The sequence below is a fragment of the Cajanus cajan genome, chromosome 1 (genome assembly GCF_000230855.2).
Source record: "Cajanus cajan strain Asha chromosome 1, NIPB_CcT2T_4, whole genome shotgun sequence".
NCBI lineage: Eukaryota > Viridiplantae > Streptophyta > Magnoliopsida > Fabales > Fabaceae > Cajanus > Cajanus cajan.
Genome location: NC_138517.1, coordinates 6579174 through 6604327, shown reverse-complemented (window position 1 = coordinate 6604327; position 25154 = coordinate 6579174). Strand labels below are relative to the sequence as shown.

The 25154-nt window shown below is 29.5% G+C and overlaps 4 protein-coding genes across 5 annotated transcripts; 2 read left to right on the top strand and 2 right to left on the bottom strand.

Annotated features, from left to right (window-relative positions):
* Positions 1–9639: 9639 nt before the first annotated feature.
* Positions 9640–10668, top strand: LOC109809839 (subtilisin inhibitor CLSI-II). The gene is made up of 2 exons (XM_020373241.2): positions 9640–9993; positions 10266–10668. Exons 1-2 carry the CDS (start codon positions 9690–9692, stop codon positions 10625–10627), a joined length of 666 nt encoding a protein of 221 aa, XP_020228830.1. The 5' UTR covers positions 9640–9689; the 3' UTR covers positions 10628–10668.
* Positions 10669–13499: 2831 nt separating this feature from the next.
* On the top strand, positions 13500–14401 carry ATHSP22.0 (HSP20-like chaperones superfamily protein). The gene has a single exon (XM_020372477.3). The coding sequence runs from the start codon at positions 13623–13625 to the stop codon at positions 14211–14213; it is 591 nt and encodes a 196-aa protein (XP_020228066.1). The 5' UTR covers positions 13500–13622; the 3' UTR covers positions 14214–14401.
* Positions 14402–14794: 393 nt separating this feature from the next.
* On the bottom strand, positions 14795–17038 carry LOC109808917 (Pentatricopeptide repeat (PPR) superfamily protein). The gene has a single exon (XM_020372102.3). It carries the CDS (start codon positions 16982–16984, stop codon positions 15413–15415), a length of 1572 nt encoding a protein of 523 aa, XP_020227691.1. The 5' UTR covers positions 16985–17038; the 3' UTR covers positions 14795–15412.
* A 2396-nt stretch (positions 17039–19434) lies between these two features.
* On the bottom strand, positions 19435–24524 carry LOC109808423 (DNAJ heat shock N-terminal domain-containing protein). Of its 2 annotated transcripts, none has more exons than XM_020371424.3 (3): positions 24328–24524; positions 24009–24130; positions 19435–22387 (listed from the first exon to the last, which is right to left on the bottom strand). In XM_020371424.3, exon 3 carries the CDS (start codon positions 22219–22221, stop codon positions 19900–19902), a length of 2322 nt encoding a protein of 773 aa, XP_020227013.1. In that variant the 5' UTR covers positions 22222–22387; positions 24009–24130; positions 24328–24524; the 3' UTR covers positions 19435–19899. The 2 variants fall into 2 exon arrangements, with proteins under 2 accessions (XP_020227013.1, XP_020227015.1); XM_020371426.3 differs by having other exon boundaries at positions 24009–24109.
* Between the last annotated feature and the right edge of the window lie 630 nt (positions 24525–25154).

The window sequence follows — 25154 nt, the reverse complement described above, 5'->3', positions numbered from 1 at the left end:
ATGTATCAGAGTGGCGCAGCGGAAGCATGGTGGTCTAAGGTGAAAAGAAAAGTAAAGGAGATGGTTAGAGTTTCTTAAAGATTATGACTTCCAATTGAATTATCACCCCGGTAAGGCATATGTTGTGGCTGACACTTTAAGTGGAAAATCTTTGAGAGTGTTTTCTTTGATGATTATGGAATTGCATATGATTGAGGAGTTTAGGGATCTAAACTTAAGGTGTAAATTGACCTTTAAGAGTATTAAGTTGGGAGTTTTGAGAGTAACTAATAGCTTGATAGATGAGATTAAAGAAGGTCAGAAGGTAAATCCTTTCTTATTGAGTCAAGTAGAGAAGTTGAATCAAGGTGTGGAGAGTGAGCTTAGATTTGGAGTGGATGGAATGTTGAGATCTAAGAATAGGTTGTACATTCCTATTATGCCAGAGCTTAAGAGAGCAATCCTAGAAGAAAGTCATAGAAGTAGTCTTAGTATCCATCCAGGAGTCACTAAGATGTACTAAGATCTTAAAAAGATGTTTTTGGTGGCCTAAGATGAAGAAGAAAGTGGAGGAATTTATGAATGCTTGCTTAGTATGTTAGAAAGCTAAGGTAGAACACCAAAAACTTTCAAATCTAATGCAACCTTTAGACGTCCTAGTTTGAAAATAAGATTCTGTATCTATGATCTTAGTTGTAGTTATGTATGATATTCTTAAGAAATTTGATCTTATGGATAGACTTACCGAATTTGCTCACCTTGTACTTCTTAACATCAGACATTCTTAGGAGAGATTGATAAAGTGATACATTCATAAGGTAGTAATGTTACATGAAAATTTCTAAAAGGAGGAGAGAATTGTAACATCCTAAAATTTAAATATAATATTATTATATTATTATTAAAATAGTATTCAATTTTTTTTAAAGCATGATATTTTATAATTTTAATACATTAAAATTTTATTGTCAAAATTTTCAGAAATGAAAATGAAAATAGATAATATTTAGTTAAGATTCAAAAATCTTGTTTATGATGTATTATTTTAGAATAATATTTTAATTATAAATTATTACAATATATATATATATATATATATATATATTTGGTAAATTTAATTTTTATTTTTCTAATAAACATTTGAATTATTATATAAAGATACGTATAAATATATATATGTATATATATGCGGATCACCATTTTTTTCTTTTCTTGGCAAAATTTTTTCTTAATTTAAAAAAAAAAATCCAATGCAATAAATGCACGGATAAGAAGTGCAGGGATAAGCCTCCAAACTCAGCACCTTATCCCGCGGAATTCAAATCAATTCCGATATTATCTAATTGTAACTATAGGTACCAACGGAGGTGTAATTGAACGAACTTGTATTAATTTTACCATTACATATTAACTATGTAATCATTACTTAGAGTGCTATAAATAGGTTTAATTGTGGTAAAATTGGAGACATCAAAGACTGACGGTAATAGAAGCAATAGAGAGACGTAAGTGAAGAGAGAGAAAAAAGGAGAAGAAAGAAAGAGAGACAGTGAGCGAAGTAAGAAATTCTTTTTACACAACCACTTCTTGATAAATCTACATTTCAAGGTAAAGGGGAGGAGAATCTTATCTCTTTAAAATTTTATCTACTACTATGTTTATTTATTTATGTTATTTTTTATGTATATTTATCTAGTGAGGTGTCCCTAACCTCATTTATTTGCTTAAACTATGCTTATTTTTGTCTATAATAATTATTAAGGTGTTTATATTTTATATTGTTTAATTATTTTATAATGATTGTCATATTTATTTATATCATTGGTACTCTTAATGTATTCTTTTTACGTAACTATATTTATTGTAAATATATTTATAATCAACTATGATATAGTTGTGATATCTTGGACTCGTTTTGTTGTTATTTTTTTCACGTATTTATGAAGATAAATATTGTTCTATGGCCATAGAAGATAAAGTTTGAATTATTTGTAGCTGGAGGTTTAACCTTGGGGATTTAAATGAGTAAGAAAAGAAGGTGAAATATCCTATTGTTGGTTAAGGTGAAATATCCTTTTATTGGTTGATATTATGATGATGCTCATTTATCCTGACTAGTCACTACAAGTATAATTCAAATTTTATTGTATCATGAAAATCTAATATATGATCTGTATATATATTTATATATATATATATGTTTAATACTGATTATAAATAATTATGTATATTCTTTTGAATTATTGTATTTTTTTTTTATATTGTTCTCACTCCTTTCTTTTCTTTGTTTTTAAAATTAAATATATTATAAAATAGATGGATCTACTTGGGATTCCAGATCATTTTGCAGTTGTTATTATCGCTCTCCTACTTGGGAGAAATTGGAATATAGAGACTATTTGATGGATTTGTTATAATTTTATTTGTCAACCATATTATTTCAATTGTAATTTTCTTTTCACTATCAATGTAAATATTATAATAGAAGTGGAAGAAAGAAATAATGTGTAAAATAGCACGTTATTCTAAATATTTTAGAACGATATGTCATGTATAAAATATTTTTTTTCTTTATCTTTATCTTCATTAAAATAAATATATATTGTTAGTGATATAATTGCGAGAATATGTTATAAGGAAATATATAATTATTATTATATACATTAAGGCTATTTTTATCTCTAGTTGATGTGGGATTTGTAAGATGAGAGTTGTCTTCTACTTATATATTTTTTAATTTATTTTTTAAATTGTCTTGTCTCTTAAAAGATGTGAGATTTATAAGGTGAAAGTTCACTACTAGAAAAATTAAAATTAGAGAGGGAATGAATCTGTCACAAAATAGTATAAAATCCATCAAAAATAAATTAGTGACAAAATTTGTGATGGAACTGATTTCGTCATAAAAATTGGCGTCACAAAATATTTAGTAACGGATAATTTCAGTCCGTCACAGTTAATGACGGAATTAAGGCATCACAAATTCTGTCACTAATTTCTAATATTAAATGTACATAAATTAACAAAATTCCGTCACAAATTGTGACGAACTTAGTGAGGGACTTGTTTCCTTCACAAATTTGTGACGGAATTTGTGAGGGATATGTGTCTCTTATTAATGCCAAAAGTTGAGAGGGATGTTGGTCTCTCAAGAGGGTTCTATTTCACAACATTTCACTTTTTATCATGTTTTATCCTTACTTGAACAATTTCTGAGAGACTTCCCAGAAGGTCACTCATCCCTATATTACCTCAAGTCAAGCACGCTTATTTGCGAAGTTCTTATGAAATAAGCTACCAAAATGTATATGCATGTTGTCAGTATAACTTGTACAAATTAATTCATTTAAGTCATCCTCTACTATACAATCTCATACTTGTACTATAATAATAATAATATATAATAATTTTATATTACGAATAATAATAATAATAATAATAATAATATATTTAATTAATATTTATTTATATATACTTACTTTTATAATTAACAATCTACTTATTTCTATTTAAAATTATAATTTACATTATTTATTTTTATAATTATAATGATAATATAATTTATAAAATTATAAATATTTATTTATTACATACCTATAAATTAAATTTTAACATTTTAAATAAATTATTAAATAATTTAATATATTTATTTATCTTAAATCAATGATATAAAATTCAAAAAATGTATTTATCCTTGTTTTATTTTCTAATTATCAATCATTAATAAAATACTAACTTAAAATCTTATTTAATTATATCATAATATTTTCACATCAAATTTAAAATCAGATATTAGTTATACAAAAATATTAAGATCATAAAGTAAATTGTCAATAAGATTTTAGTTAAATAATTTAAAATAATTAATATTTTAATTATATTATTAATTAGAAAATAATTTATTCAAAGCTAATTAATTTTTTCTATATTAATTATTAGTAAAATTTAATAACTTTTAATTTAACAACTGGATCGATGAAATTCAACACACACCATGAGTTATTAAGCGGAATTACTTTACAAAGAATTATTTCGTAAATTATTTGATTTCTCCACACTCTCTCTCTCTCTCTATATATATATACATATATATATATATATAGAGAGAGAGAGAGAGGAGGGTTATAATAACACCGGTATAACTTAATTTTACTAAGTATTACACCGCTCGATAACTTTATATTAAATGTGAATTTTGTAAATCCAACCATTAGATTCAAAGTTCATATCACTTTATATGTTTATATCAAATTTTGTTAACTTCCTATGGGGAGATAATGTAGATCACAGGAGACATCATGCCATTGGGTGGCAGAAATTATGTCTACCAAAGGAACATGGGGGGCTTGGTTTGAGACGGATGCGTGATGTCAATACATCATTCATGATGAAAAATTGTTGGAGTTTTATAATAGAGCCTCACAAACTATGGGTGAAGGTTATCAGAGCTAAGTATAAATGTTTAAATGACACTATCCCAAAAGTCGAGAGGAGACCCAGAATGTCTAACTTATGGCAAGGTATATGTGATTCATGGAATTTGGTGATCCATCAGGTGCGGTGGAGAGTAGGTAATGGTCGAAGAGTTAACTTTTGGTTAGATAATTGGCTATCTGGAAACTCTCATCTTCTTCAAAAGGCCTTGGTGGATATTCCCCTAGTTGACCTATTCAAATCAGTCAAAGAATACACAAATGAGCAAGGGGAATGGGAGCTTTCGCAGATTGAGTCATGGATCCCTCATGAGTTATGGATAGATATTCAGAGTCAATCTCCACCATCAGATGATGCTGGAATGGATAGGGTGATTTGGAATCAGACCTTGGATGGAGAGTTTACAATTAAATCAGCTTATGGTGTTGCTGCAAATCTTTCCCTTCCCCCTAGATCCCCCTTGTTTAAAACTATTTGGAAGTGGAAGGGCCCTGAAAGGGTTCGTGTATTCTTATGGAGAGTAGCACATGGAAGTTTATTGACAAACTCTTGTCGTGCTCAACGTAGAATGACGATGAATCCATTGTGCAGTATCTGCTTACAGGGTGAGGAAGATAGCCTACATGTGCTCAAGGATTGCAGATTTGCCCAAGAAGTGTGGTCTAAGTCATGTAGAGATTCATCTTGGATGCTTGCGGATCAAGATAATTTACAGCCCTAGTTGTTGAAGAACTTATCAAACTCTAATCGTTCCCCTCCTGGGTGGAACTATAGATTTGCTATTACGTTGGATTCATTATGGCACTGCCGAAACAAAGCCATTTTTCAGGGCCAATCCATCACAGCTAATCAAGTAGTTGCTGAAATAAATGCTCGAATGATATCTGCTACCACATATGGTCTTAATCAACAATCACAAGTTGGGGAAGTTAATTATAGCTCTAGACTCAATTGGATGAAACCTCCAGAAGGTATTCTGAAACTAAATTGTGATGGGGCTGTGTCTAGAGAGAATATGGCCTCATGTGGGGGAGTGATCCGGGACTCAGATGGCAGGTTCGTGGTGGCATTCACAGGGAAGTTAGGTATGTGCTCCATCCTTAAATCGGAGCTCTGGGCCATTCTACATGGATTGCGCATTCTAGTTAATAGGAATTTGGGTCGTCAGGTGATAATTGAGTCGGATTCTTCCACTACAGTGAGACTTGTTAATGAAGGTTGCTTTGGTTCTCACCCATATTTTGACCTTGTTTAAGAGATAAGAGAGCTGAGTAATCAATTCTCCTTGTTTTCATGTTACTATATTTTAAGAGAAGTTAATTTAGTTGCGGACATTCTTCCTAAGCGCAGGATGGTTTTAGAGGAAGACTTTTTTGTTTACGAGTCTCCTCCGTCTTTTATTTATCACTTGTTATTAACAGATAATTCTGCTTTTCTTTTAATTTATTGATTATTTGATCGGGCTTTAGCCCCTTATTTTACCAAAAAAAAATATCATAATATTTTCACATCAAATTTAAAACCAGATATAAGTTATACAAAAATATTAAGATCATATAGCACATTGTCAATAAGATTTTAGTTGAATAATTTAAAATAATTAATATTTCAATTATATAGTTAATTAGCAAATAATTTATTCCAAAACTAATTAATTTTGTCTATATTAATTATTAGTAAAATTTAACAACTTTTAATTTACCAATTGGATCGATGAAATTCAACGCACACCATGAGTTATTGAGCAAAATTACTTTACCAAGAATTATTTCATAAATTATTTGATTCCTCCACACTCTCTCTCTCTCTCAAAGGCAGAGAGGAGGATTATACTAACACCCGTGTAACTTTTACTAAGTATTAGACACTGTTTAATAATTTTATATTAAATGTGAATTTTGTAAATTCAACCGTTAGATTACTATAAAAATATAATAATGTATAATAATTATATTACAAATAATAATAATATATTTAATTAATCTTTATTTATATATACTTACTTTTATAATTAACAATCTACTTATTTATATTTAAAATTATAATTTAAATTATTTATTTATATAATTTAAAATGATAATATAATTTATAAAATTATAAATATTTATTTAATACATAGTTATAAATTAAATTTTAACATTTTAAATAAATTATTACAAAATTGAATATATTTATTTATCTTAAATCAAAGATATAAAATTCAAAAAATGTATTTATCCTTATTTATTTTATAATTATCAACCATTAATAAAATACTAACTTTAAATCTTATATAATTATATCATAATATTTTCACATCAAATTTAAACCTAAATATTAGTTATACAAAAATATTAAGATCATATAGTAAATTGTCAATAAAATTTTAGTTAAATAATTTAAAATAATTAATGTTTCAATTATATTATTAATTAACAAATAATTTATTCCAAAACTAATTAATTTTTTCTATATTAATTATTTAAAATTTAATAACTTTTAATTTAACAATTAGATTGACGAAATTCAACACATACTATGAGTTATTGAGCGAAATAACTTTACCAAGAGATTTTTTAAATTATTTGATTTCTCCACTCTCTTTCTTTCTCTCTCTATCCCTCTTTCTTTTAGAGAGAGAGAGAGAGAGGAGAGTTATACTAACACTGGTGTAACTTTTACTAAGTATTACACACCGCTCAATAACTTTATATTAAATGTGAATTTTATAAATCTAACCGTTAGATTACTATAAAATTATAATAATATATAATAATTGTATTACAAATAATAATAATAATATATTTAATTAATCTTTATTTATATATACTTACTTTTATAATTAACAATCTACTTATTTCTATTTAAAATTATAATTTAAATTATTTATTTTATAATTTATAATTATAATATAATTTAAAAAATTATAAATATTTATTTATTTCATACTTATAAATTAAATTTAAACAATTTAAATAAATTATTAAATAATTTAATATATTTATTTATCTTAAAATCAAAGATATAAAATTTAAAAAATATATTTATCCTTGTTTCATTTTATAATTATCAACCATTATTAAAATCTAATTATATCATAATATTTTCACATCAAATTTAAAACGAGATATTAGTTATATCAAAATATTAAGATCATATAGTAAATTGTCAATAAGATTTTAGTTTAATAATTTAAAATGTTTCAATTATTTTGTTAATGAGCAAATAATTTCTTCCAAAGCTAATCAATTTTTTCTATATTAATTATTAGTAAAATTTAATAACTTTTAATTTAACAGTTGAATCGATGAAATTCAACACACACCATGAGTTGTTGAGTAGAAGAACTTTACCAAGAGTTATTTTGTAAGTTATTTGATTCCTCCTCTCTCTCTCTCTCTCTGTATATATATATATATATATATATATATATATATATACATATATATAGACAGAGAGGGGGGGTTATAATAACACCGGTGTAACTTAATTTTACTAAGTATTACACCGCTCAATAACTTTATATTAAATGTGAATTTTATAAATCCAACCGTTAGATTCAAAGTTCATATCACTTTATATGTTTATATCAAATTTTGTTAAAATTGAAGAACAACGTGAAGGTAATCAAAATGTTCATATTATAGTATATTTTGAAATGTATATATTACATTAATTTTGTTTTATAAGAATGAAGTATCAAATCATCTTGGATTAATATAAATTTTGTATATATGATTTAAGAGTAAAGAATTTTCAATTTAACGGTTGGATTTACAAAATTCTCATTTAATATAAAGTTATTGAGCGGTGTAATACTTAGTAAAAGTTATACCGGTGTTATTATAACTCTCCTCATATATATATATATATGTATATATATATATATATATGGACCTTTTTTAATATATAATTGTCAATTTTCATAAAAAATTCTTAAATTTTTGACAAATATAAATTTGTCAGACATATTCCATGAGTAATATAACTTTTTCTATGAGTTTTTTTCCATTAAAAATATTAAATTTTTTGACAAATAAATTTGTTATAATTTAAAAAAAATAACATATATTCTTTAATTCTGTATAATTCTTACATATAAAAATTTCATAAATAAAATTTAATATTTTAAGAGGGATCAATAATTTCTCACAAATTTTGTAGCTATTTATGACGGAATTTTTGACAAAATACAAATGTTGACAAAAATTTCGTCACAAAATCCATCACTGACTTATTTATTATAGTATTGTGACGCATTTTTGTGAGAAAATATTTATAGAGGAACTTAATCCGTCACAAAATCCGTCACTAATTTTTTTTTTTATTCAGTGACGAAAATTGTGATGAATTTTTTAGAGACAAAATATAATCCGTCATTAATTTTATTTTTTTATTCAGTAACGAAATTTGTGACGGATTTTTCAGAGACAAAATTTAATTCGTCACTAATTTATTTTTTTTATTCATAGATAAATTTTGTGACAGATTTTTTAGAGACAAAATTTAACCCGTCACAAAATCCGTCACTAATTTTATTTTTTTATTCATAGACAAAATTTGTGATGGATTTTTTAGAGACAAAATTTATTCCGTCACAAAATCCGTCACTAACTTTTTTTTTATTTAGTGACGAAATTTGTGATGGATTTTTTAGAAACAAAATTTAATCCGTCACAAAATCCGTCACTAATTTCAATAAATGGCCGTCCGTCACAAAAAAATAAGATTCCCTCACAAAATTCGACGATATTTTTTCCGTCACAAATATTAATTTTTCTAGTTCTAATTGTTTTATGACATTATTGAATGACTTGGTAATAGTAGATGATTTCATATCAATTTAGAATAGTGAATTAGAAGTCTAATTACTCAACTCTATAAAATTAACTTATAAAATAATAGTTATTACTTACTTATATATACTATTTAATTATCTTATCTCTAATCATATGAGACCTAAGTTTTTTCCAATAAATAATTATCGCTAAGTAAACTTTAGTGTAATATAAATACATTTTTAGTGATTGTCATTAAATAATTGTTGTTAATAGCAAATTTTGTTGTAGTGATTTAAAAAATTATTTATTGTAAAATTGAATGCAATATATAAACACATTTATAATTTATGAAATTCAATAAATGCAGCATTTGATAATATCGTTAAAGTAAAGTATACATAGTAAACACTTAAAAATTTATTTGTTTAGACATTAAAAGGTGAGTTGAATTTACGTGTATATAAAGGGAAGTAGAGCATGTGTAGGGAAGAGGCATAGTTATCGAGTGAATTAACCATGAAGGCTGCACTAGTAGTCTTTGGTTTCCTCAGCATTATCTTCTCACTTGGTTTGTCAGCTCCGAGATTTCGGGTTGATCAAGTGCGAGACTCACTAGGCAATGCCGTTTTCCCAGGTATGTCATACTACATCGTCCCCTACGATCAACCCGGTGGTGGAATCAAACTCGACAATCTAGGACAAGCATATGAATGCCCAGTTACTTTTCTGCAAGACTATACCAGAAAATTCCGTGGCGTGGCTCTGCAATTCAAAGTACATGGAATAACTATTGGTCCTGGCCTCATCTTTACTGGTAGTGGTATGTACTTTTCTTTTTCTTTTTCTGATCTGCTGGATCACTTTTAATAAAATTTAATCTCACAATTAAAAAGAACGTGTCTTAAACTAAATTCAACTTTGATAATATTTAATTTTTGTAATTTTGATTTCTGACATTAAAAGAATACTAAATTAGTTCTGGGGTTGTTAAATTTGTGTGACATTTTTTCAAAAAGTTACCCATAATTAAGTGTTGAAGTAGTGTGTTAAACCCTAATTAATGTGTAATGTTTATGGAAATATTACCTATAGGTAGCCCACTGTTAGTGAAGGTAACGCAGGGTCAAAAGCCTTTTTGTGCTTCATCAGACGAAGTGGTGATGTATTTGTCCAAGAAAATTAACAAGATATGTCTGGGTATTGGAGGTCCAGAAGATCATTATTATTCGCCTACGTTTAATGGCAGGTTTCACTTTGAGCAACCTGATATACCTTATGCATACTATCTTGTGTTCTGCCATTCTGACGCACCAGAGAATTGTACCGCCCTTGGGAGGTTTGATAATCACGAGGGTGGAAGTCGTTTGGTTTTCGCTGACAATGATACCAAACCCATCAAATTTTTGTTGGTTAATACTCTAGACAAACCCCCTCCCACCAATGTAAAGAATTAACAAGTAAAATAATGTTTAATTATGATTTCTTGTTTTCTCAATTCTCTTTTTATACAAGCCCAAAACGAAAGCACTACCAGCTATACAAACACATGAGAAGTTCATTCACAACACATAATGACACACACTACACTCAACAGTCAACAGTCCTGTAAGTCCATGCATGATTAAGTTTAAATAACATGATCATAACCATATAATCATTTAATCATTAACTAATTATTATAATTTAATGATAACCAATTTTAATAATTAGTTATGATTTACATCAACAGATTTTAAATTTTCAATAACAGTTTATACAACTGGTTTTGAAAAAAGAAGAAGGTAATTTTATGATTAATACACTTTTATAATAATTTTTATATTTTAGCAATTATTGTTATATAAAATAGTAAAATGATATTCCGTGTGTTTGTGTATTTTATATCAAAATAAAATACACAATAAAACTAATTATGTTAAATATCAGTGAGTAATTAATAATTAAAAATTATGAGTAGTTTTGAATAATTACTTAAAAGATATGAGATCTTTGAAAAATAAAACTATAAAGAAGTAAATTAAAAAGAATAAAATATATATATATAAAAAGTATGAAAGAGAAAATAATGTTTTGAAAATTTAGGATAACACAATTAATAAAATGTGTACACCAAAAATATGTATCATCTTTATTAATTAATATAAAAGTATGGATTAAAAAATTATTTCAAACAATAACACTTTTAAATATTAGTATTCAACAAAAACGATTTTAAATATTTTTCTTCAATAAAAACCTTTTTGAGAATTTTCTTAAAATCTTATGTTTTTAATTTATTATTTTTATTTTTATTTTTAAATTAAATTTTAATATTTTTTAAATAAATAATATACAATTAAAATATTTTCCTATAATAATATAAAAGTATTTATTTTATATATTTTTTCAATTTATTATTTATATACTAAAAAGTATTCATTATAAATTTCAAATACATGAAATAAAAGTTTATCATGTTCAATAATTTTAAGAGATTTTAAAAAAATTAAAATTGATTTTAGTTATAGCAAGTTAAATATTTGGTTATGGTATATAACCGATTTTTAAAAGTCAAAACCAGTTATGATAAACAAAAATCAATTAAGAAAAAAAAATTTATGATTCCACTTAATATATATTATTAATTTTTATGATTATTTTTTAAATAATTAATTATTATAAAGTTGAATAATTATAATAATGGTTAATTTTTTAATAATCAATTATTTTGGTCACTCCCATTAATTTGATTCTTAAAATCAACCTTTGTATATTAAACATGAAATTCTATCTTATACAAGCACGTTTAAGAATTTTTTTTTCAACGAAAGAATTTGTAGGAATTTTTATAACTTTTTATATAATTTGATTTTTATTTATCATAATTATTTATTAATTAAATATTAATATTTTAAAAATTATCAGTAAATAAAAAAATTACAGTACAAATTATTTATTAAAAATCTAAAATATAATTTATATATTTAAATATAATTTTATATATAGTTTATTATGAATCTTAATTATATTGTATGATAAACATGCATGCACATTATGCTAAGATTAAATCTACCTAAATTTACTCTATTCAATAACTTATACTTTATAAAAAAAATTAATAATTCAACTGTTGAATTAAAAGTGCATAATGAATAAATTAAGTTTACAAATTTTTTAAAATTTTGAAAATTATTTGATATTCTATTTCATTAATTCAAATTAATGGATAATCATAAAGGTATTTTATACATTGATTTAAATTAATGAAATGAAGTATCAAATAATTTTAAATTTTAAGAAAAATTATAAATTTGATTTATACATTAAAAAATTTTAATTCAATAATTAAATTGTTAAAATTTGATGTAAAACACGAGTTATTGAATGAATAAGTCTAAATATATTTATCCTTAGAGTAAGTATATCTATCCTTTCTTTATATATATATAATTTTAATTAAATATAATAAATATGTATATACATTATACTAGTATTTCTTTAATGCTTGCAATTGAATTATATAAGTCATTTTTCAAATATTAAAATTATAATAAATACGTAATATTTTATGTGATAAAAACTTATTCAATTAATATCTAAATATTAGTAAGATATATTGATTTAAAGATTAAACTAACAAATATTAAATACAGGAAAAATTACTTATGTAATTTTATTATTTTAAGAATTAAATAAAGGAGAGCATTATACTTAAGAAACTAAATTAATTATTTATTTATTTTAGTATTACTTTTACTTTTTTTATAAGAAATAAGTTATAATTGTTTTTACTTTAACTTGTTTATTGTAAAAAAGTTTTAGATAGTATATTATATATACATAAAATGTAGAAACTTTTAAGTAAATGTTGCTTAAATTTAAAATAAAAGTTTCGTTTAATTTTTTTTTTCTTTTAAGCTCCTTTTCAAAATTAAAATTAAAATTCAAAATAGTCTCTCTCTTTTTAGTAAAACTAAATATTGAATTTTTTATTTATTTGTTGATAAAAATATAAGAATTTCTATATAAAACAACTTATGTACTAAAATTTCTTTTATTTCAATACTAAATTTAGAAATTGTCCTAGTCCGACCAAATGATCATTTGGTGGCAGTTTGACAGAGGATTGTTACTCAAGAAGCATCCGGAACATGATGGAACATTCTTGTGCCCTCTTTCACTTCGAGAACCGACTTTTCCTCCAAACAAAAATTCATAATACTATGCTGGAACTTTCTTCATCTCTCTACACTTCACTAAAACGTTCTTATTCGGTGCATGGAATTTTCAAGAACCACGATAGTCCTTTGCCACATTATCTCCCCCTCTATATATGTGACTACCTTGTACCTTACATGTTCAATCAGTTTCAAGACAAACTTTAGATATAGCCAAAGTCCAACACATTATCCACTGCTTTCGATTTTCTGAGTACCCAAACAGAAGGCACATACACATTCAAAAATACAAATGAGGCACTTATTACTAATAATACCACTGATCTTGCTTGTTCTTGCTGGTTTTCCATTCAAAGCAAAAGGGTCTCTGCTACCTTTTACAGATCGACCTAGTACTCTCTTGGCTGATCTGTGGTCTGATCGTTTCCCTGATCCATTTCGGGTGTTAGAGCAAGTCCCATTTGGGGTTGTCAAAGACGAGTCATTCATGGCTGTGTCACCTGCAAGAGTAGATTGGAAGGAGACACCAGAGGGACATGTTATAATGCTGGACGTGCCAGGAATGAAGAAAGATGAGATCAAGATAGAAGTGGAGGGGAATAGGGTGCTGAGAGTGAGCGGAGAAAGGAAGAAGGAGGAGGAGAAGGAAGGGGATCACTGGCATAGAGTGGAGAGATCCTGTGGCAAATTCTGGAGGCAGTTCAAGGTGCCAGATAATGTGGACTTGGATTCTGTCGAGGCTAAGCTGGAGAATGGAGTGCTTACTCTCACAATGAACAAGTTGTCACCTAATGAGATCAAAGGTCCAAGGGTGGTGAGCATTGTAGGGGATGATGAGCAGACTGCCAAGCTCAAGGGTAATAAGGGCAAGCAAGAGCTTTGAATAATAGATAAATGATGATTATACTCCTACAGACTTCTCGTGTGCCAGTAAATGATCAGTAAAAATGGGTTTGTAGTTGGGTTTTTATGAATAAATGGGTTCTACTAAGATCTTCGGTTGTGTTCATGTAATGAGTTATCCTTGAGTTAATCTTGTTTGATAATATTATTTTGCAGTCTTGCTCCAAATTTGGCCTTTAGATTAATAATGTTAACAACATGAGAATAGTATAATTATGTAGTGCCAAAATCTTATATAAGAATGTTATATGGTATAATAGTATAATTAATAATGTTATGTAACATTTTAAATAAAAAAAATGCATACCACAGTAATATGGGATTCAATCGAAGGGTGGATTTCTGTTTTCCATCTATTAAAGCTCTCAAAATACATAATATATAGCATTCAGCAACAAAGATATTTAGACATTAGAACGTTGAAACCTTTGGTAGTATAATGTCGGTGAAGTTTTTGTTATGCCAGCATGAGTCAATACTAGTTCAAAGAAATAAAAACAAGAGTATGAATTTCCCTCCGGTCACGGGATTTCACAGGCTTGAACCACATCGGCCAGATAATAGGAAAACACGGATTGTGGGCAAGTCATCCATTTGCAGTTTACCTTGCTTAAAACAGTCCAGTAGCAAACTAACACAAAACAATGCTACTGGACTAAATTCAGAAAGCATGTTGATATGATCCAGCAATTGACTAAGCTACAAAATTTTGAAACAGTTAGAATTCTCTATTATTTCTTTATCCTCGAAGACTAAAAGAATAAATTAAATCAGTGGTCAAACAGTCGAACCAAAATGGAGTTTCACGAGAGTTTCTCTACCCAAATTATGTTTTCAACTAAATGCTCGTAGCCAAAATTATCTTGCTCTGCATCAACAACCACAGTGAGCACAAAACCACCCGAAGCAGAATCTGATTCATTCCTTCTACTTCTCTGTTCTTTCGATGAATCTTCACAGTTCACAGCAGCAAAAGAGAAGAATAATTACATTAAATATGTATCCCCACAAAAATCCTTTGCCGTAAGACTGTACTGTACATGCAAGGAACCAGATACAAGCTCAGCACTGGTGTTTTAAAAAGTTTAGGGTTTCTATTTATTGAAGAACACCGCATCTTCCTCTGTGTTTAATCATCCAAATGTGGTACGGTGATTTACAAAGTTTTGAGATCAAGGACTACAGTTCAACCATGATTTCATTTCGAAAACCTATGAGACTTTCCAAGATACTGTACATCTCATATGTCTTTGGATTCGATTTATCAAGAGAATAGAACTGATGAACCTGGTCATCAATCTCAATCCAGCTGCACCCTGGAACTTTATATGACTTTTGCTGCTTCAATGCCCTCCACACATTCCTCACTTCATCCCACTTCCCCAACTCCCCATATACATTAGCCAACATTATCCCATAACCTCCATTATATGGATCTATTTCAATCAATTTTTTAGCTGCAAATTCTGCCAAGTCCGTTCGGCCATGAACCTTACATCCATTAAGCAAAGAACCCCAAACAACCTCATCCGGTTCCATGCTCATACCCTCGACAACTTCCATCGCCTCATCAAACCTCCCTGCTCGACCAAGAAGGTCTATCAAACACCCGTAATGCTCAATCTGCGGCTCAATCCCATACTCCCGAACCATCATCTCAAAATACCAATAACCATGCTCAACCAATCCACCATGAGTACAAGCGTTCAACACACCAATGAAGGTAACCTCATCCGGTCTCACACCATTGCCACACTCCACCATTCGCTCAAAAACGGCAATTGCACTGTCACTCTTCCCATGCAGCGCGAAACAGTTGATCATGGAGTTCCACGAAGTCAACCCCTTCTCCGGATTCATCTCAAAAACCTTCCTTGCCTGCTTAAGATTTCCACATTTCCCATACATATCCACAAGGGCATTCGACACAAACGAATCAAACACAAACAAACTCTTGTACACATAACCATGTATCCATCTCCCAAGCTGGAGCATCCCCGTGTGGCCGCAAGCCGAAAGAGCACAAACCACAGTAACCCCATTCGGCCTATTATTACCCTCCCAAACCATTTTCCTAAACAACTCAATCCCCTGAGTGAAAGCCCCATTCTGAGTGCACCCAGCAATGAGGGCATTCCAAGACGGAACGTCCCTCTCGGGCATTTCACCAAACACCCTCACCGCACTCTCGACGTCCCCAACCCTCGCATACCCAGAAACCATAGCAGTAAAAGACACGACATTTCTCTCAGACATTTCGTCGAACACCTTGCGCGCGTCCCCCAACCCGACGGAAAGCTTAGAGTAGGAGTCCACGAGGGCGGTTTGCACAACTGGGTATCTTAGAAACCCCGTTTGGACGATGTGGGCATGGACGGAAGCGGTGGCGCGTGGGTGGGGGGAGGCTTTGAGCGCGTGGGGGAAGATGAAGTGGTTGGGGCGGGGGGGCGCTCCGCGGAGCATGCGGCGGAAGAGGGCGAAGGCGGAGGAGTGGGTGGCGGGGCGGGCGGCGTAGGCGGTGATGAGGGCGGTGAAGAGGTGGGTGTTGGGGGAGGGGAGGTGGTCGAAGATGAGGCGCGCGTGGGAGAGGTTGGAGAGAGTGAGGGCGCAGAAGCGAATGAGCTTGAAGGCGTAGAAGTCGGTGTGGGCGTGGCCCAGTGTGGTGAGGTAGCCTTGGAGTTGTTTCAGGTGCTCAAGGTTGTTGCTCTTGCTCAGTGTTTCTAACACATGTTGGTTCAGCTCAACCCTCATTTGCTTCTATCAAACTACAACATCTGCTCTTCAACTTCAACTATTATATAAATTCCTTTAAAATTTTGTTTTTATATCAATTTTTCTCACACGTTCTAAACAAATTTTAATAGTGGTTAACTTTAAATATTCTAAAATTGTTATAGGAGAAAGTCTTTAACTTGCTCAAAACTCAATATTATAGCTAAGCATAACACTAAATTGAGAAACAATTATTAGAAAAATCTTTAATTTAACTCATAATAATTAATAATTTTAAGATTTTCCCTTATGATTATTTTTGCACCAATAATAAGAAGATTGACCAGATTATATTTAGACCAATTTAATCACATTAAAATTAAATCTATTATCTTTAAGTTAATTTTATTATATTTAGATCGAATTTGTTATACTTAAAAGTGATAAATGAATAGATCGAATAATTTTTTTACGAAGATTATAATGGATCGGATAAAAATAACTCATTAATTAATTTAAATTCATTAAAGTTTATATAAAAATTTATACATCCAATCCATCTAAAATAAAATAAAAATTAACTTAATCTATCCATTAACAATTTTTTCTTTCATAGATAGATATTCAATCTATCGATAAAAATGTTTTAAAAATTTAATAATTTTTTTAAAATATTTTATTTTTTTCTTTTTTTTTATAAGTCATTATATTTTTATATAATCTTCTAAAACTCACAAAACTTTTTGTTTATGTCAAAATAGTCCTTTAATTCTCAATCTAATAAATATCTCATATACCATTTAATGGATTATGAAAAAGTAGCAAATAGATTATTAATCATCCATAAAATTAAATTAATGAACTAGATTCGATTCAATTTATTATTTATTTTTATTATAATTGATGAATTGGATATATTTACTTGTAGATAAATCAAATGAAAGATGGATAAATAGATTCATTTGTCACTCCTAGTCACACTTAACTTTCTTATGCTTAGACTTAATAATTCACATGTGATATAGAACATTATGTAACAAATTATTCATTTAGCGTTTAACTTAACTTTCTTATGCCTAGACTTAATATTCATTTACTTTAAAACTAAGTTTACTTAAACTTATTTCATTTAATAATTCATGTTTTGATCATTCAATCGTTAAATTAAAAAATTTTAATATATGAATTAAATTTGCAAAGATTTTATTCAATTGTTAAATTAAATTTTTTAGTATATAGATCAAATATGTAAAATTTTTAAAAACAAATTGAAAATAATTTAATATTTCTTTTCATTAATTTAAATTATTGGATAATTTTTAAAATATTTTATACATTAATTTAAATTAATAAAATAAAGTATCAAATAATTTTTGAATTTTTTTAAAATTTGTAAATTTAATTTATATACTAAAAACTTTTTATTTAATCATTAAATTATTGATATTTAATATAGAATATGAGTTATTGACTAAATAAAGTTTAAGTAAATGCATGTATGTGTTTGTATACCATTTTCATATGTATATCATTGTCAACTCTCAATATTAAAGTAAACGTGACTCAAAAATAATGTAACTTTTGTTTTAATAACAAAAGACATAAACTTAAAATTAATTTTACTAATAATCAAACATTAAGTAAACATAATTATCGTGATTTCAAATGCAACGAACATGATTCGAGACATAAGGGTTTATGTAAAAAACAAATTGAAATTATCCATATTGAAATTCTACAAAATTATTCTAAATAAATTTACATAAATGTTTAAGCTCTATAAGGGTTTATGTAAAAAACAAATAAAGCTCCATTACAAATTTTGAATAAGATATTTAAATAAAGTGTGTATGTAAACATTTAGATCAGCAAAGAATATGCTAGAACATAGCTTAATAAAGAAAAGTATATATATATATATATATATATATATATATATATATATATATATATATATATATATATATGAGGAGGGTTCAAATGACACCGGTGTAACTTTTACTAAATGTTACACCACTCAATAACTTTATATTAATTTTGAATTTTGAAAATTCAACCGTTAGATTGAAAATTTATATCTCTTAGATCATATATATCAAATTTTGTTAAATTTGAACAACATCTTGAAGGTAATCAAAGTGTTCATATTTTAGTGTATTTTAAAATGAATATATTACGTCAATTTTGTTTTATAAGAATGAAGTATCAAATCATCTTGGATTAATATAAAATTTTGTATATATGATCTAAGAGATATGAGCTTTCGATTTAACGGTTAGATTTTTAGAATTCAAAATTAATATAAAGTTATTGAACGGTGTAACACTTAATAAAAATTACACCAGTGTCTTTTGAACCCTCCTCTATATAATTTTTATTTTAATTTTAATGACGTATCATGTATTAAATATTTTAACTTGAAAAGTAAATGGTCGAAATCAGAATAATCCAATATATTTATTGATTCTGATTAGGGAAAAAAAAAATCATTTGAGAAACGAAATCAATTTGTAAGGGACTGTATTAATCTTTAAAGGAGTTAAATATCTTACATATATGGACACGACTGAAGATCATGCTACTAGATCTGATATACAAAACAAAATTGAGTAATATCCTAAAAAAAGCAAATAAAAAAGGGCATGAAACTGATACATTCAACCTCAACAGTTGAAGACAGCTACTGCAATATCGGAACAAAAGTGAAATCCTCCACAAATTGTGACAGTAAATATAACATTGCTAAAAAAAAATTGACAAAATTCACCTATGTTCAATGATGATTGGATAAGAGAAAGTGATTGGAATCTCTCATCCATCCAATAGTTATTTGCAATGTCAACTCATTTTGGATTCTCTTTTGTCAAAAGAATTCTGATTTTCTAGTATTCTCTTAATTCCTTGCAGGAGCCAGAGATCTCCTTTAGCATGCTACATACCCTTGCTGTTACAAGCTACTGCATATCTTCTTTCTCTTTGACCTCTATCAAAGTTTCTACTTCCTGCACCTCTTTGCCTTTTCCCCCTTTTTCTTTCTCAAGTTTTCCCATATCATTGACCACTTCCACATTGTTGTCTTTTTTCAAGCTACCATTTGTTTCTTTTACATCACTATCTTCGTTGTTTGCCATGTCTTCCTCCTTCACAACTTCTATTACCTGAAGAAGTTCAAGTGGAGTAGCAGCTGGATCCAGCACCCTGCAACCCTTTGGAGCATCTGGAGCTTCTTGACCAGTGAGTAGGTGTGAAGGTATTTGATGAGAAAATCGAAACATCTCTTCCCTCGGAATGATTCTGATTTCACTTGGATCTAAGTGGTGATGAAATACTGTTTTGTATCCAGCCACTTTGACCAGAGGAATAACATCTATACCATGTCCTTCAAAAAAATCCTCTAGTACTTCAACCACATCAAACTTACGTATAATCTCATCTTCTGTTAGTTCATTCCAGTCAGGAGACCAATTCCTATAGATGGCCCAAACATCCCCTTTCCTGGGATATATAGAAATGGCTCCATCAGTACCTGGTCTCCACCTAACCTTGTGAGAGAAAAAATTAGTTGAGCTACAGAGTTCGTGTCTGCTCATTCTGAAATCCCCACAAGTTTTTGAAAAGCCCGAAGCAACCCAATTTAGGGGGCCCAGTTCACTGTTGGTATTCGGATTGAGCCAACTGATCTGCATCATGAATGGATTCAGGGAGATGATGTTGTGAATCATTGCATAACATCGAGGCATCCCATCATCATTATCATACACCGCCCATACTTGATTTTTATCAAAAGATCTTTCAGTTCGATCCTTGAAAAAATCATGGAAATCAGGATCTGGCACATCAACAGGTGTTGTTTCCAAAAATTTCCTAGAACTCGCAAATGACTTGATCATTCGGGATCCACTCTTTCTGTCTTCTGACTTCTCAGCATTATCTCCAGCACACATCTCAGAGTTTCTTAAACAATTTTCTCCTTTCTCGATCACTTTTTGGAAGTCATTTCCACTCTCTTTCACCACTGTTTTATCAACAATATTTGACTGAATTTCCTTGAGTTTATTGCTAATTTCTTTTCTAGCTTTCTCCACAAGAAGATTCCGAAGTTCAACTGGGGAGATATCTCCCACTCTGCCGGTCTTTTTGATTCCATTAACCTTATATTCAAAACAACCCTTTTTAGAAGAGTTTGTTCCCTCACCATGGTTACTCACACTTGCTTCCTCCACGCCCCCTCTTCTTCTCTTAGCAGGATTATAGTAACTCCTTTTAGAAGCATGCTGCTTCCTTTTTAATGCCTCTTCTCTTTTGCTGGCTGCTTGTGCTTCCTCACGATCACGTTTCACCTTATCATATGCCTGCTGAACCACACTTGCAGCTTGAGCCACATTAGAAACACCAGATGTTTTTGAGAATGGAGCCCACTGGAAACTGGCTTTTTTATTGGAGTTAGTCTTACTGTAAGACCCTGCTCCAGCATTTGGGACTGCCATCTTATTCTTTCCAGAAGCATTAGATTTGCTTTTACCAGGTAAATGGCGGTTGAAATTTTGATTATTCTGTGAAAAATTCCATTGAGCCGCAGGCCTAATACCACTTGCAGGTGGAGGAGCAGTTTCTTTAGCAACAAATGCCTCATGACAGTTGGGACATAAGAGTTTAAGGTTAACATAAACACTAAGATACTCATACTGCATTTTGCATCGATGGCAAACAGTCCAAAATGTATTTGCTTTTGACTTATGGGTAGAAGATGATGCATGCTCTTTATCAATATTCTTCGAAGAAGATGCATTTGAAGGGGAAGTCTTCTTGGCAAAATTGTAACTCCCATTAGGCCTGGTTTGTGTTGACGAACCTCCAAACTTAGTAGAAACTTTTGGTGCTTTTCCACTTCTGTGGTCATATGCTGCCCTTTTAGTTTTGTCTGATAGTAAACTCCATGCCTCTGAGATGAGTTTGAAGGCCCCATCAGCTCCAACGGACTTGTTCTTATCAGGGTGAAGCATGAGAGCTAGCTTCCTGTATTGTTTCCTGACTGTATCATCATCAGCAAGGGGGTCCACACCAAGTACTCCATACCAATCTGCTTCTCCATTTGTTTTATTCTCAGCAGAAAGATAAACATCAAGTGTTGCTATCATTTGAGAAATACCCTCAAGAGCAGGAAATAAATTTAGGGCCTTCAAAGCAAATTTCTTTGCACCCAATGTATCCTTTGCAGCAAACTTCCTCTCAGCAATTTCTCTAGCTCTGGTGGCCTCATCCTTATTGCACTCCATTTCAGTCACCAGCTTTCTCAATGTTCTTGTTTACTTTCTCAATAGGTGGTTGTGATATAACTATATCAACATCTCAATCTTAAAATATTCTGCTTCTTTAAACATTTCTACATATTTGAGTTACCATACAGCTTTGAAAAAGCAATTTGTCCATGGCCACTGAAACCTGTAAAGACAAAAACATGTTTCAGTTAATATATTAACAACGCACGTCGCAAATTGAATTCAATCTAGTTCAAATACAGAAAATACACAAGCAATATTATTCTGGGCAATGCTACAGTATGCTTAAGTTTACAGATGCATCACCAATGATCAGCATTTACAAATTACACAAGGGCTACACAGCTTAAAAGAATGGAACCTAAACAAGTTTTTAAAAATGATCAAAAAGCAGCAATCAAGCATCTAGCTGCAACAAGACCATTATTATCTTAACAAATAACACTAGTAAAAGTAATTATGCTATGCAGAACCAAATTTTGTTGTATTTGGAATTGAATCTAAATTGACAAGCCCAAAATAGCAGCACAGAGCAGCTGAACCCAAATCCACTATAGCGGATGGCAGACTGGACACTGTTAAAATACTAACATACACATTAATTAATTATACTACAGTCTACACTATACATGTAAGTGCTACACAATAAAGATTCGCCCAGCACTAATAGGGGCAACATTGCGAGATTCCCCACCCCAAAACAGCCTAATCAATACTCTTACAAGGGGAATAATTTGGGTTTTACGAACCCTTATCAGAGTTGCAGTGCTTTTGCATGCAAAAGGCCAAAATTTTGGAAGCTATTGTGGGAGCGATGGCCGCAAGCAAAAAACACGATACAATTGTGCCTGTAGCAGTCCACAGCCACTCCACAATATACCACAACTATCGTGCTGCTATAGTAGGGCTACCGACAACTACAAACTGTATGGTAGGAAATTAATTAACTTTTTGTATTTCGGTAGTTTGGTACAGAAATGGAAGTTTTCATTTTACTCAATTATATCAATCAATGTTCTAAAAGCCCTAACCAGGGCATCCAGTTCAACCCATTAGACCTTTAAATTAACAACTTGAATAGCAAATCAGATTCAATCATATTCAAATATAGAAAATACAGGGGAAATATTATGTGAGCAATGCTACAATACCCTTGACCCTAAAAATACACCTACTCATTGGCCAACAATTAATAAATATTGAGCAGCTGAAGTGTTCAAAAGAGTATGACCTAAAAGTTTTGGAAAAAGAAACAAAGCAGCACTCAAGCATTGCATAACAAGTATGCCAGTTACATTTACAGTTTTCAGATAACAAATGCAAGGCATTCCATTTCATTACATCAACATTTTAAAACCCTAACTAGACCAACTGATTTGACCAGTAAGACTGTGAATCAGCAGTCTCTCCTGTTGATCCCCATCATTCCTTACTATCAACGTAACCTATTAAACAGATAAAACCGTCAACAAGAGGTTTCAGCCCCCTCGGCAATTTGATTTAAGACAAATTTGCATTATGCATTTATGTCATTAGGCACATCCCATGGATATGGAATCTACCTACAAACTAATAACACTAAATGAAAATAAACAAGGAAACAAAATCCAGTAAGACTGGAAAATTATCAATACCACAGGCCAGGAAACAAATGTAAACAGAACCAATTCAATTCCCCTACTAATCTATAATCCATCACAGGCCACACAACTTAATAACTTTTGACATGAAAAATCAAATTTCTCAAAATTGAAGTAAGCAGCAATAGCAGAATTCTAAATTACCAATCGCTGAAGAACTCAAAAACACGAACACGCCGAATCTTCCAAAACAAGAACCTCAGGAAAAGCTCTGGCACTCTATGGCGATCACCAAAGGCGAGATTCTGACAAAGGGGGACGAAACCCTAAATATCAATATCAACAATAACAAAAGAAAAATAAGAATGAAGAAAAATGAAAAACAAGGGCAACCCCAAAACCAGTTAAAGTCAACGATTTTGGATTAAAAAGTGAGAATAAAAGGGGATAAAGCAAAAGGGGTAAAAGAAGCACGAAATAACACCATTTTTTTGTGCAGTGAAGAAGGAAAAGTGGGACTTACGGTAACGGAATTGAAGATCGTTGGAGAGGAAAGAAGAAACGATTTGGGTGAGAGTGGTTTTGTTTCGTTCCCTCTCTTCTTCTCCTATGGCTTGGTTACGAAATTCTCATGCCTTTACACCTTCTCTCTTATGTTCAGGGTCACACACTACCTCTCTTCACAATAATAATGTTTTTTCTTTACTTTTCTTTTGTACAAAGAATATTATGATATCTCAGCACATTATATAATATTTGGTGTGAAGGAGTATTAAATATTTATGATTGATAACTCAGGACATTTTATATGGGTAATCTCATGTGATTTTTACGAGGTGGCTTAGTTTCTTGTTTGTTTATTTTTCCGAGGAATAAAAAAAAATGTGATTTTTACCACTATATATAATTTTTTTAAGGAATGTAACAGTATGTTTAAGATCTGCGTTTTTTATTTTTAATATAGAGTTAATTTATAAAAGTTCTATATTTGAATAATATGGAATTTTTAAGAATTAAAAAGTAAGTGACTTTTTTTTAATTAAGAAAAATATCTACTATTTATAGGATTTTTTTACATATACCATTTGTAGGAATTAATAAATATAGGATTGATTCAAAATATATTGCTCTCAATTGACAATTAGAATTATTCTTTCATAAATAATTACAATGAGTAACTCGACAGAATTTAATCAATTTTTTTTCGTTAACTTAGGAAATTAAATCAATAATTTTATTTCTTTATAATCAATTCAATCATTATTAGAGACTTAGAATTCTATTTTATCATCAATTCAATCATCATTCACATTTTTTTATTATTTTTTATTAAAGAAAATATTGGTTTAC

What these genes read in the sequence shown, in the direction of transcription:
- LOC109809839 (XM_020373241.2), top strand. Translation starts at nt 9,690, where the DNA reads ATGAAGGCTGCACTAGTAGTCTTTGGTTTCCTCAGCATTATCTTCTCA. An exon ending in CCTCATCTTTACTGGTAGTG is followed by an intron (nt 9,994 to 10,265) that starts GTATGTACTTTT and finishes TATTACCTATAG; the next exon opens with GTAGCCCACTGTTAGTGAAG.
- ATHSP22.0 (XM_020372477.3), top strand. Translation starts at nt 13,623, where the DNA reads ATGAGGCACTTATTACTAATAATACCACTGATCTTGCTTGTTCTTGCT.
- LOC109808917 (XM_020372102.3), bottom strand. Translation starts at nt 16,984, where the DNA reads ATGAGGGTTGAGCTGAACCAACATGTGTTAGAAACACTGAGCAAGAGC.
- LOC109808423 (XM_020371424.3), bottom strand. Translation starts at nt 22,221, where the DNA reads ATGGAGTGCAATAAGGATGAGGCCACCAGAGCTAGAGAAATTGCTGAG.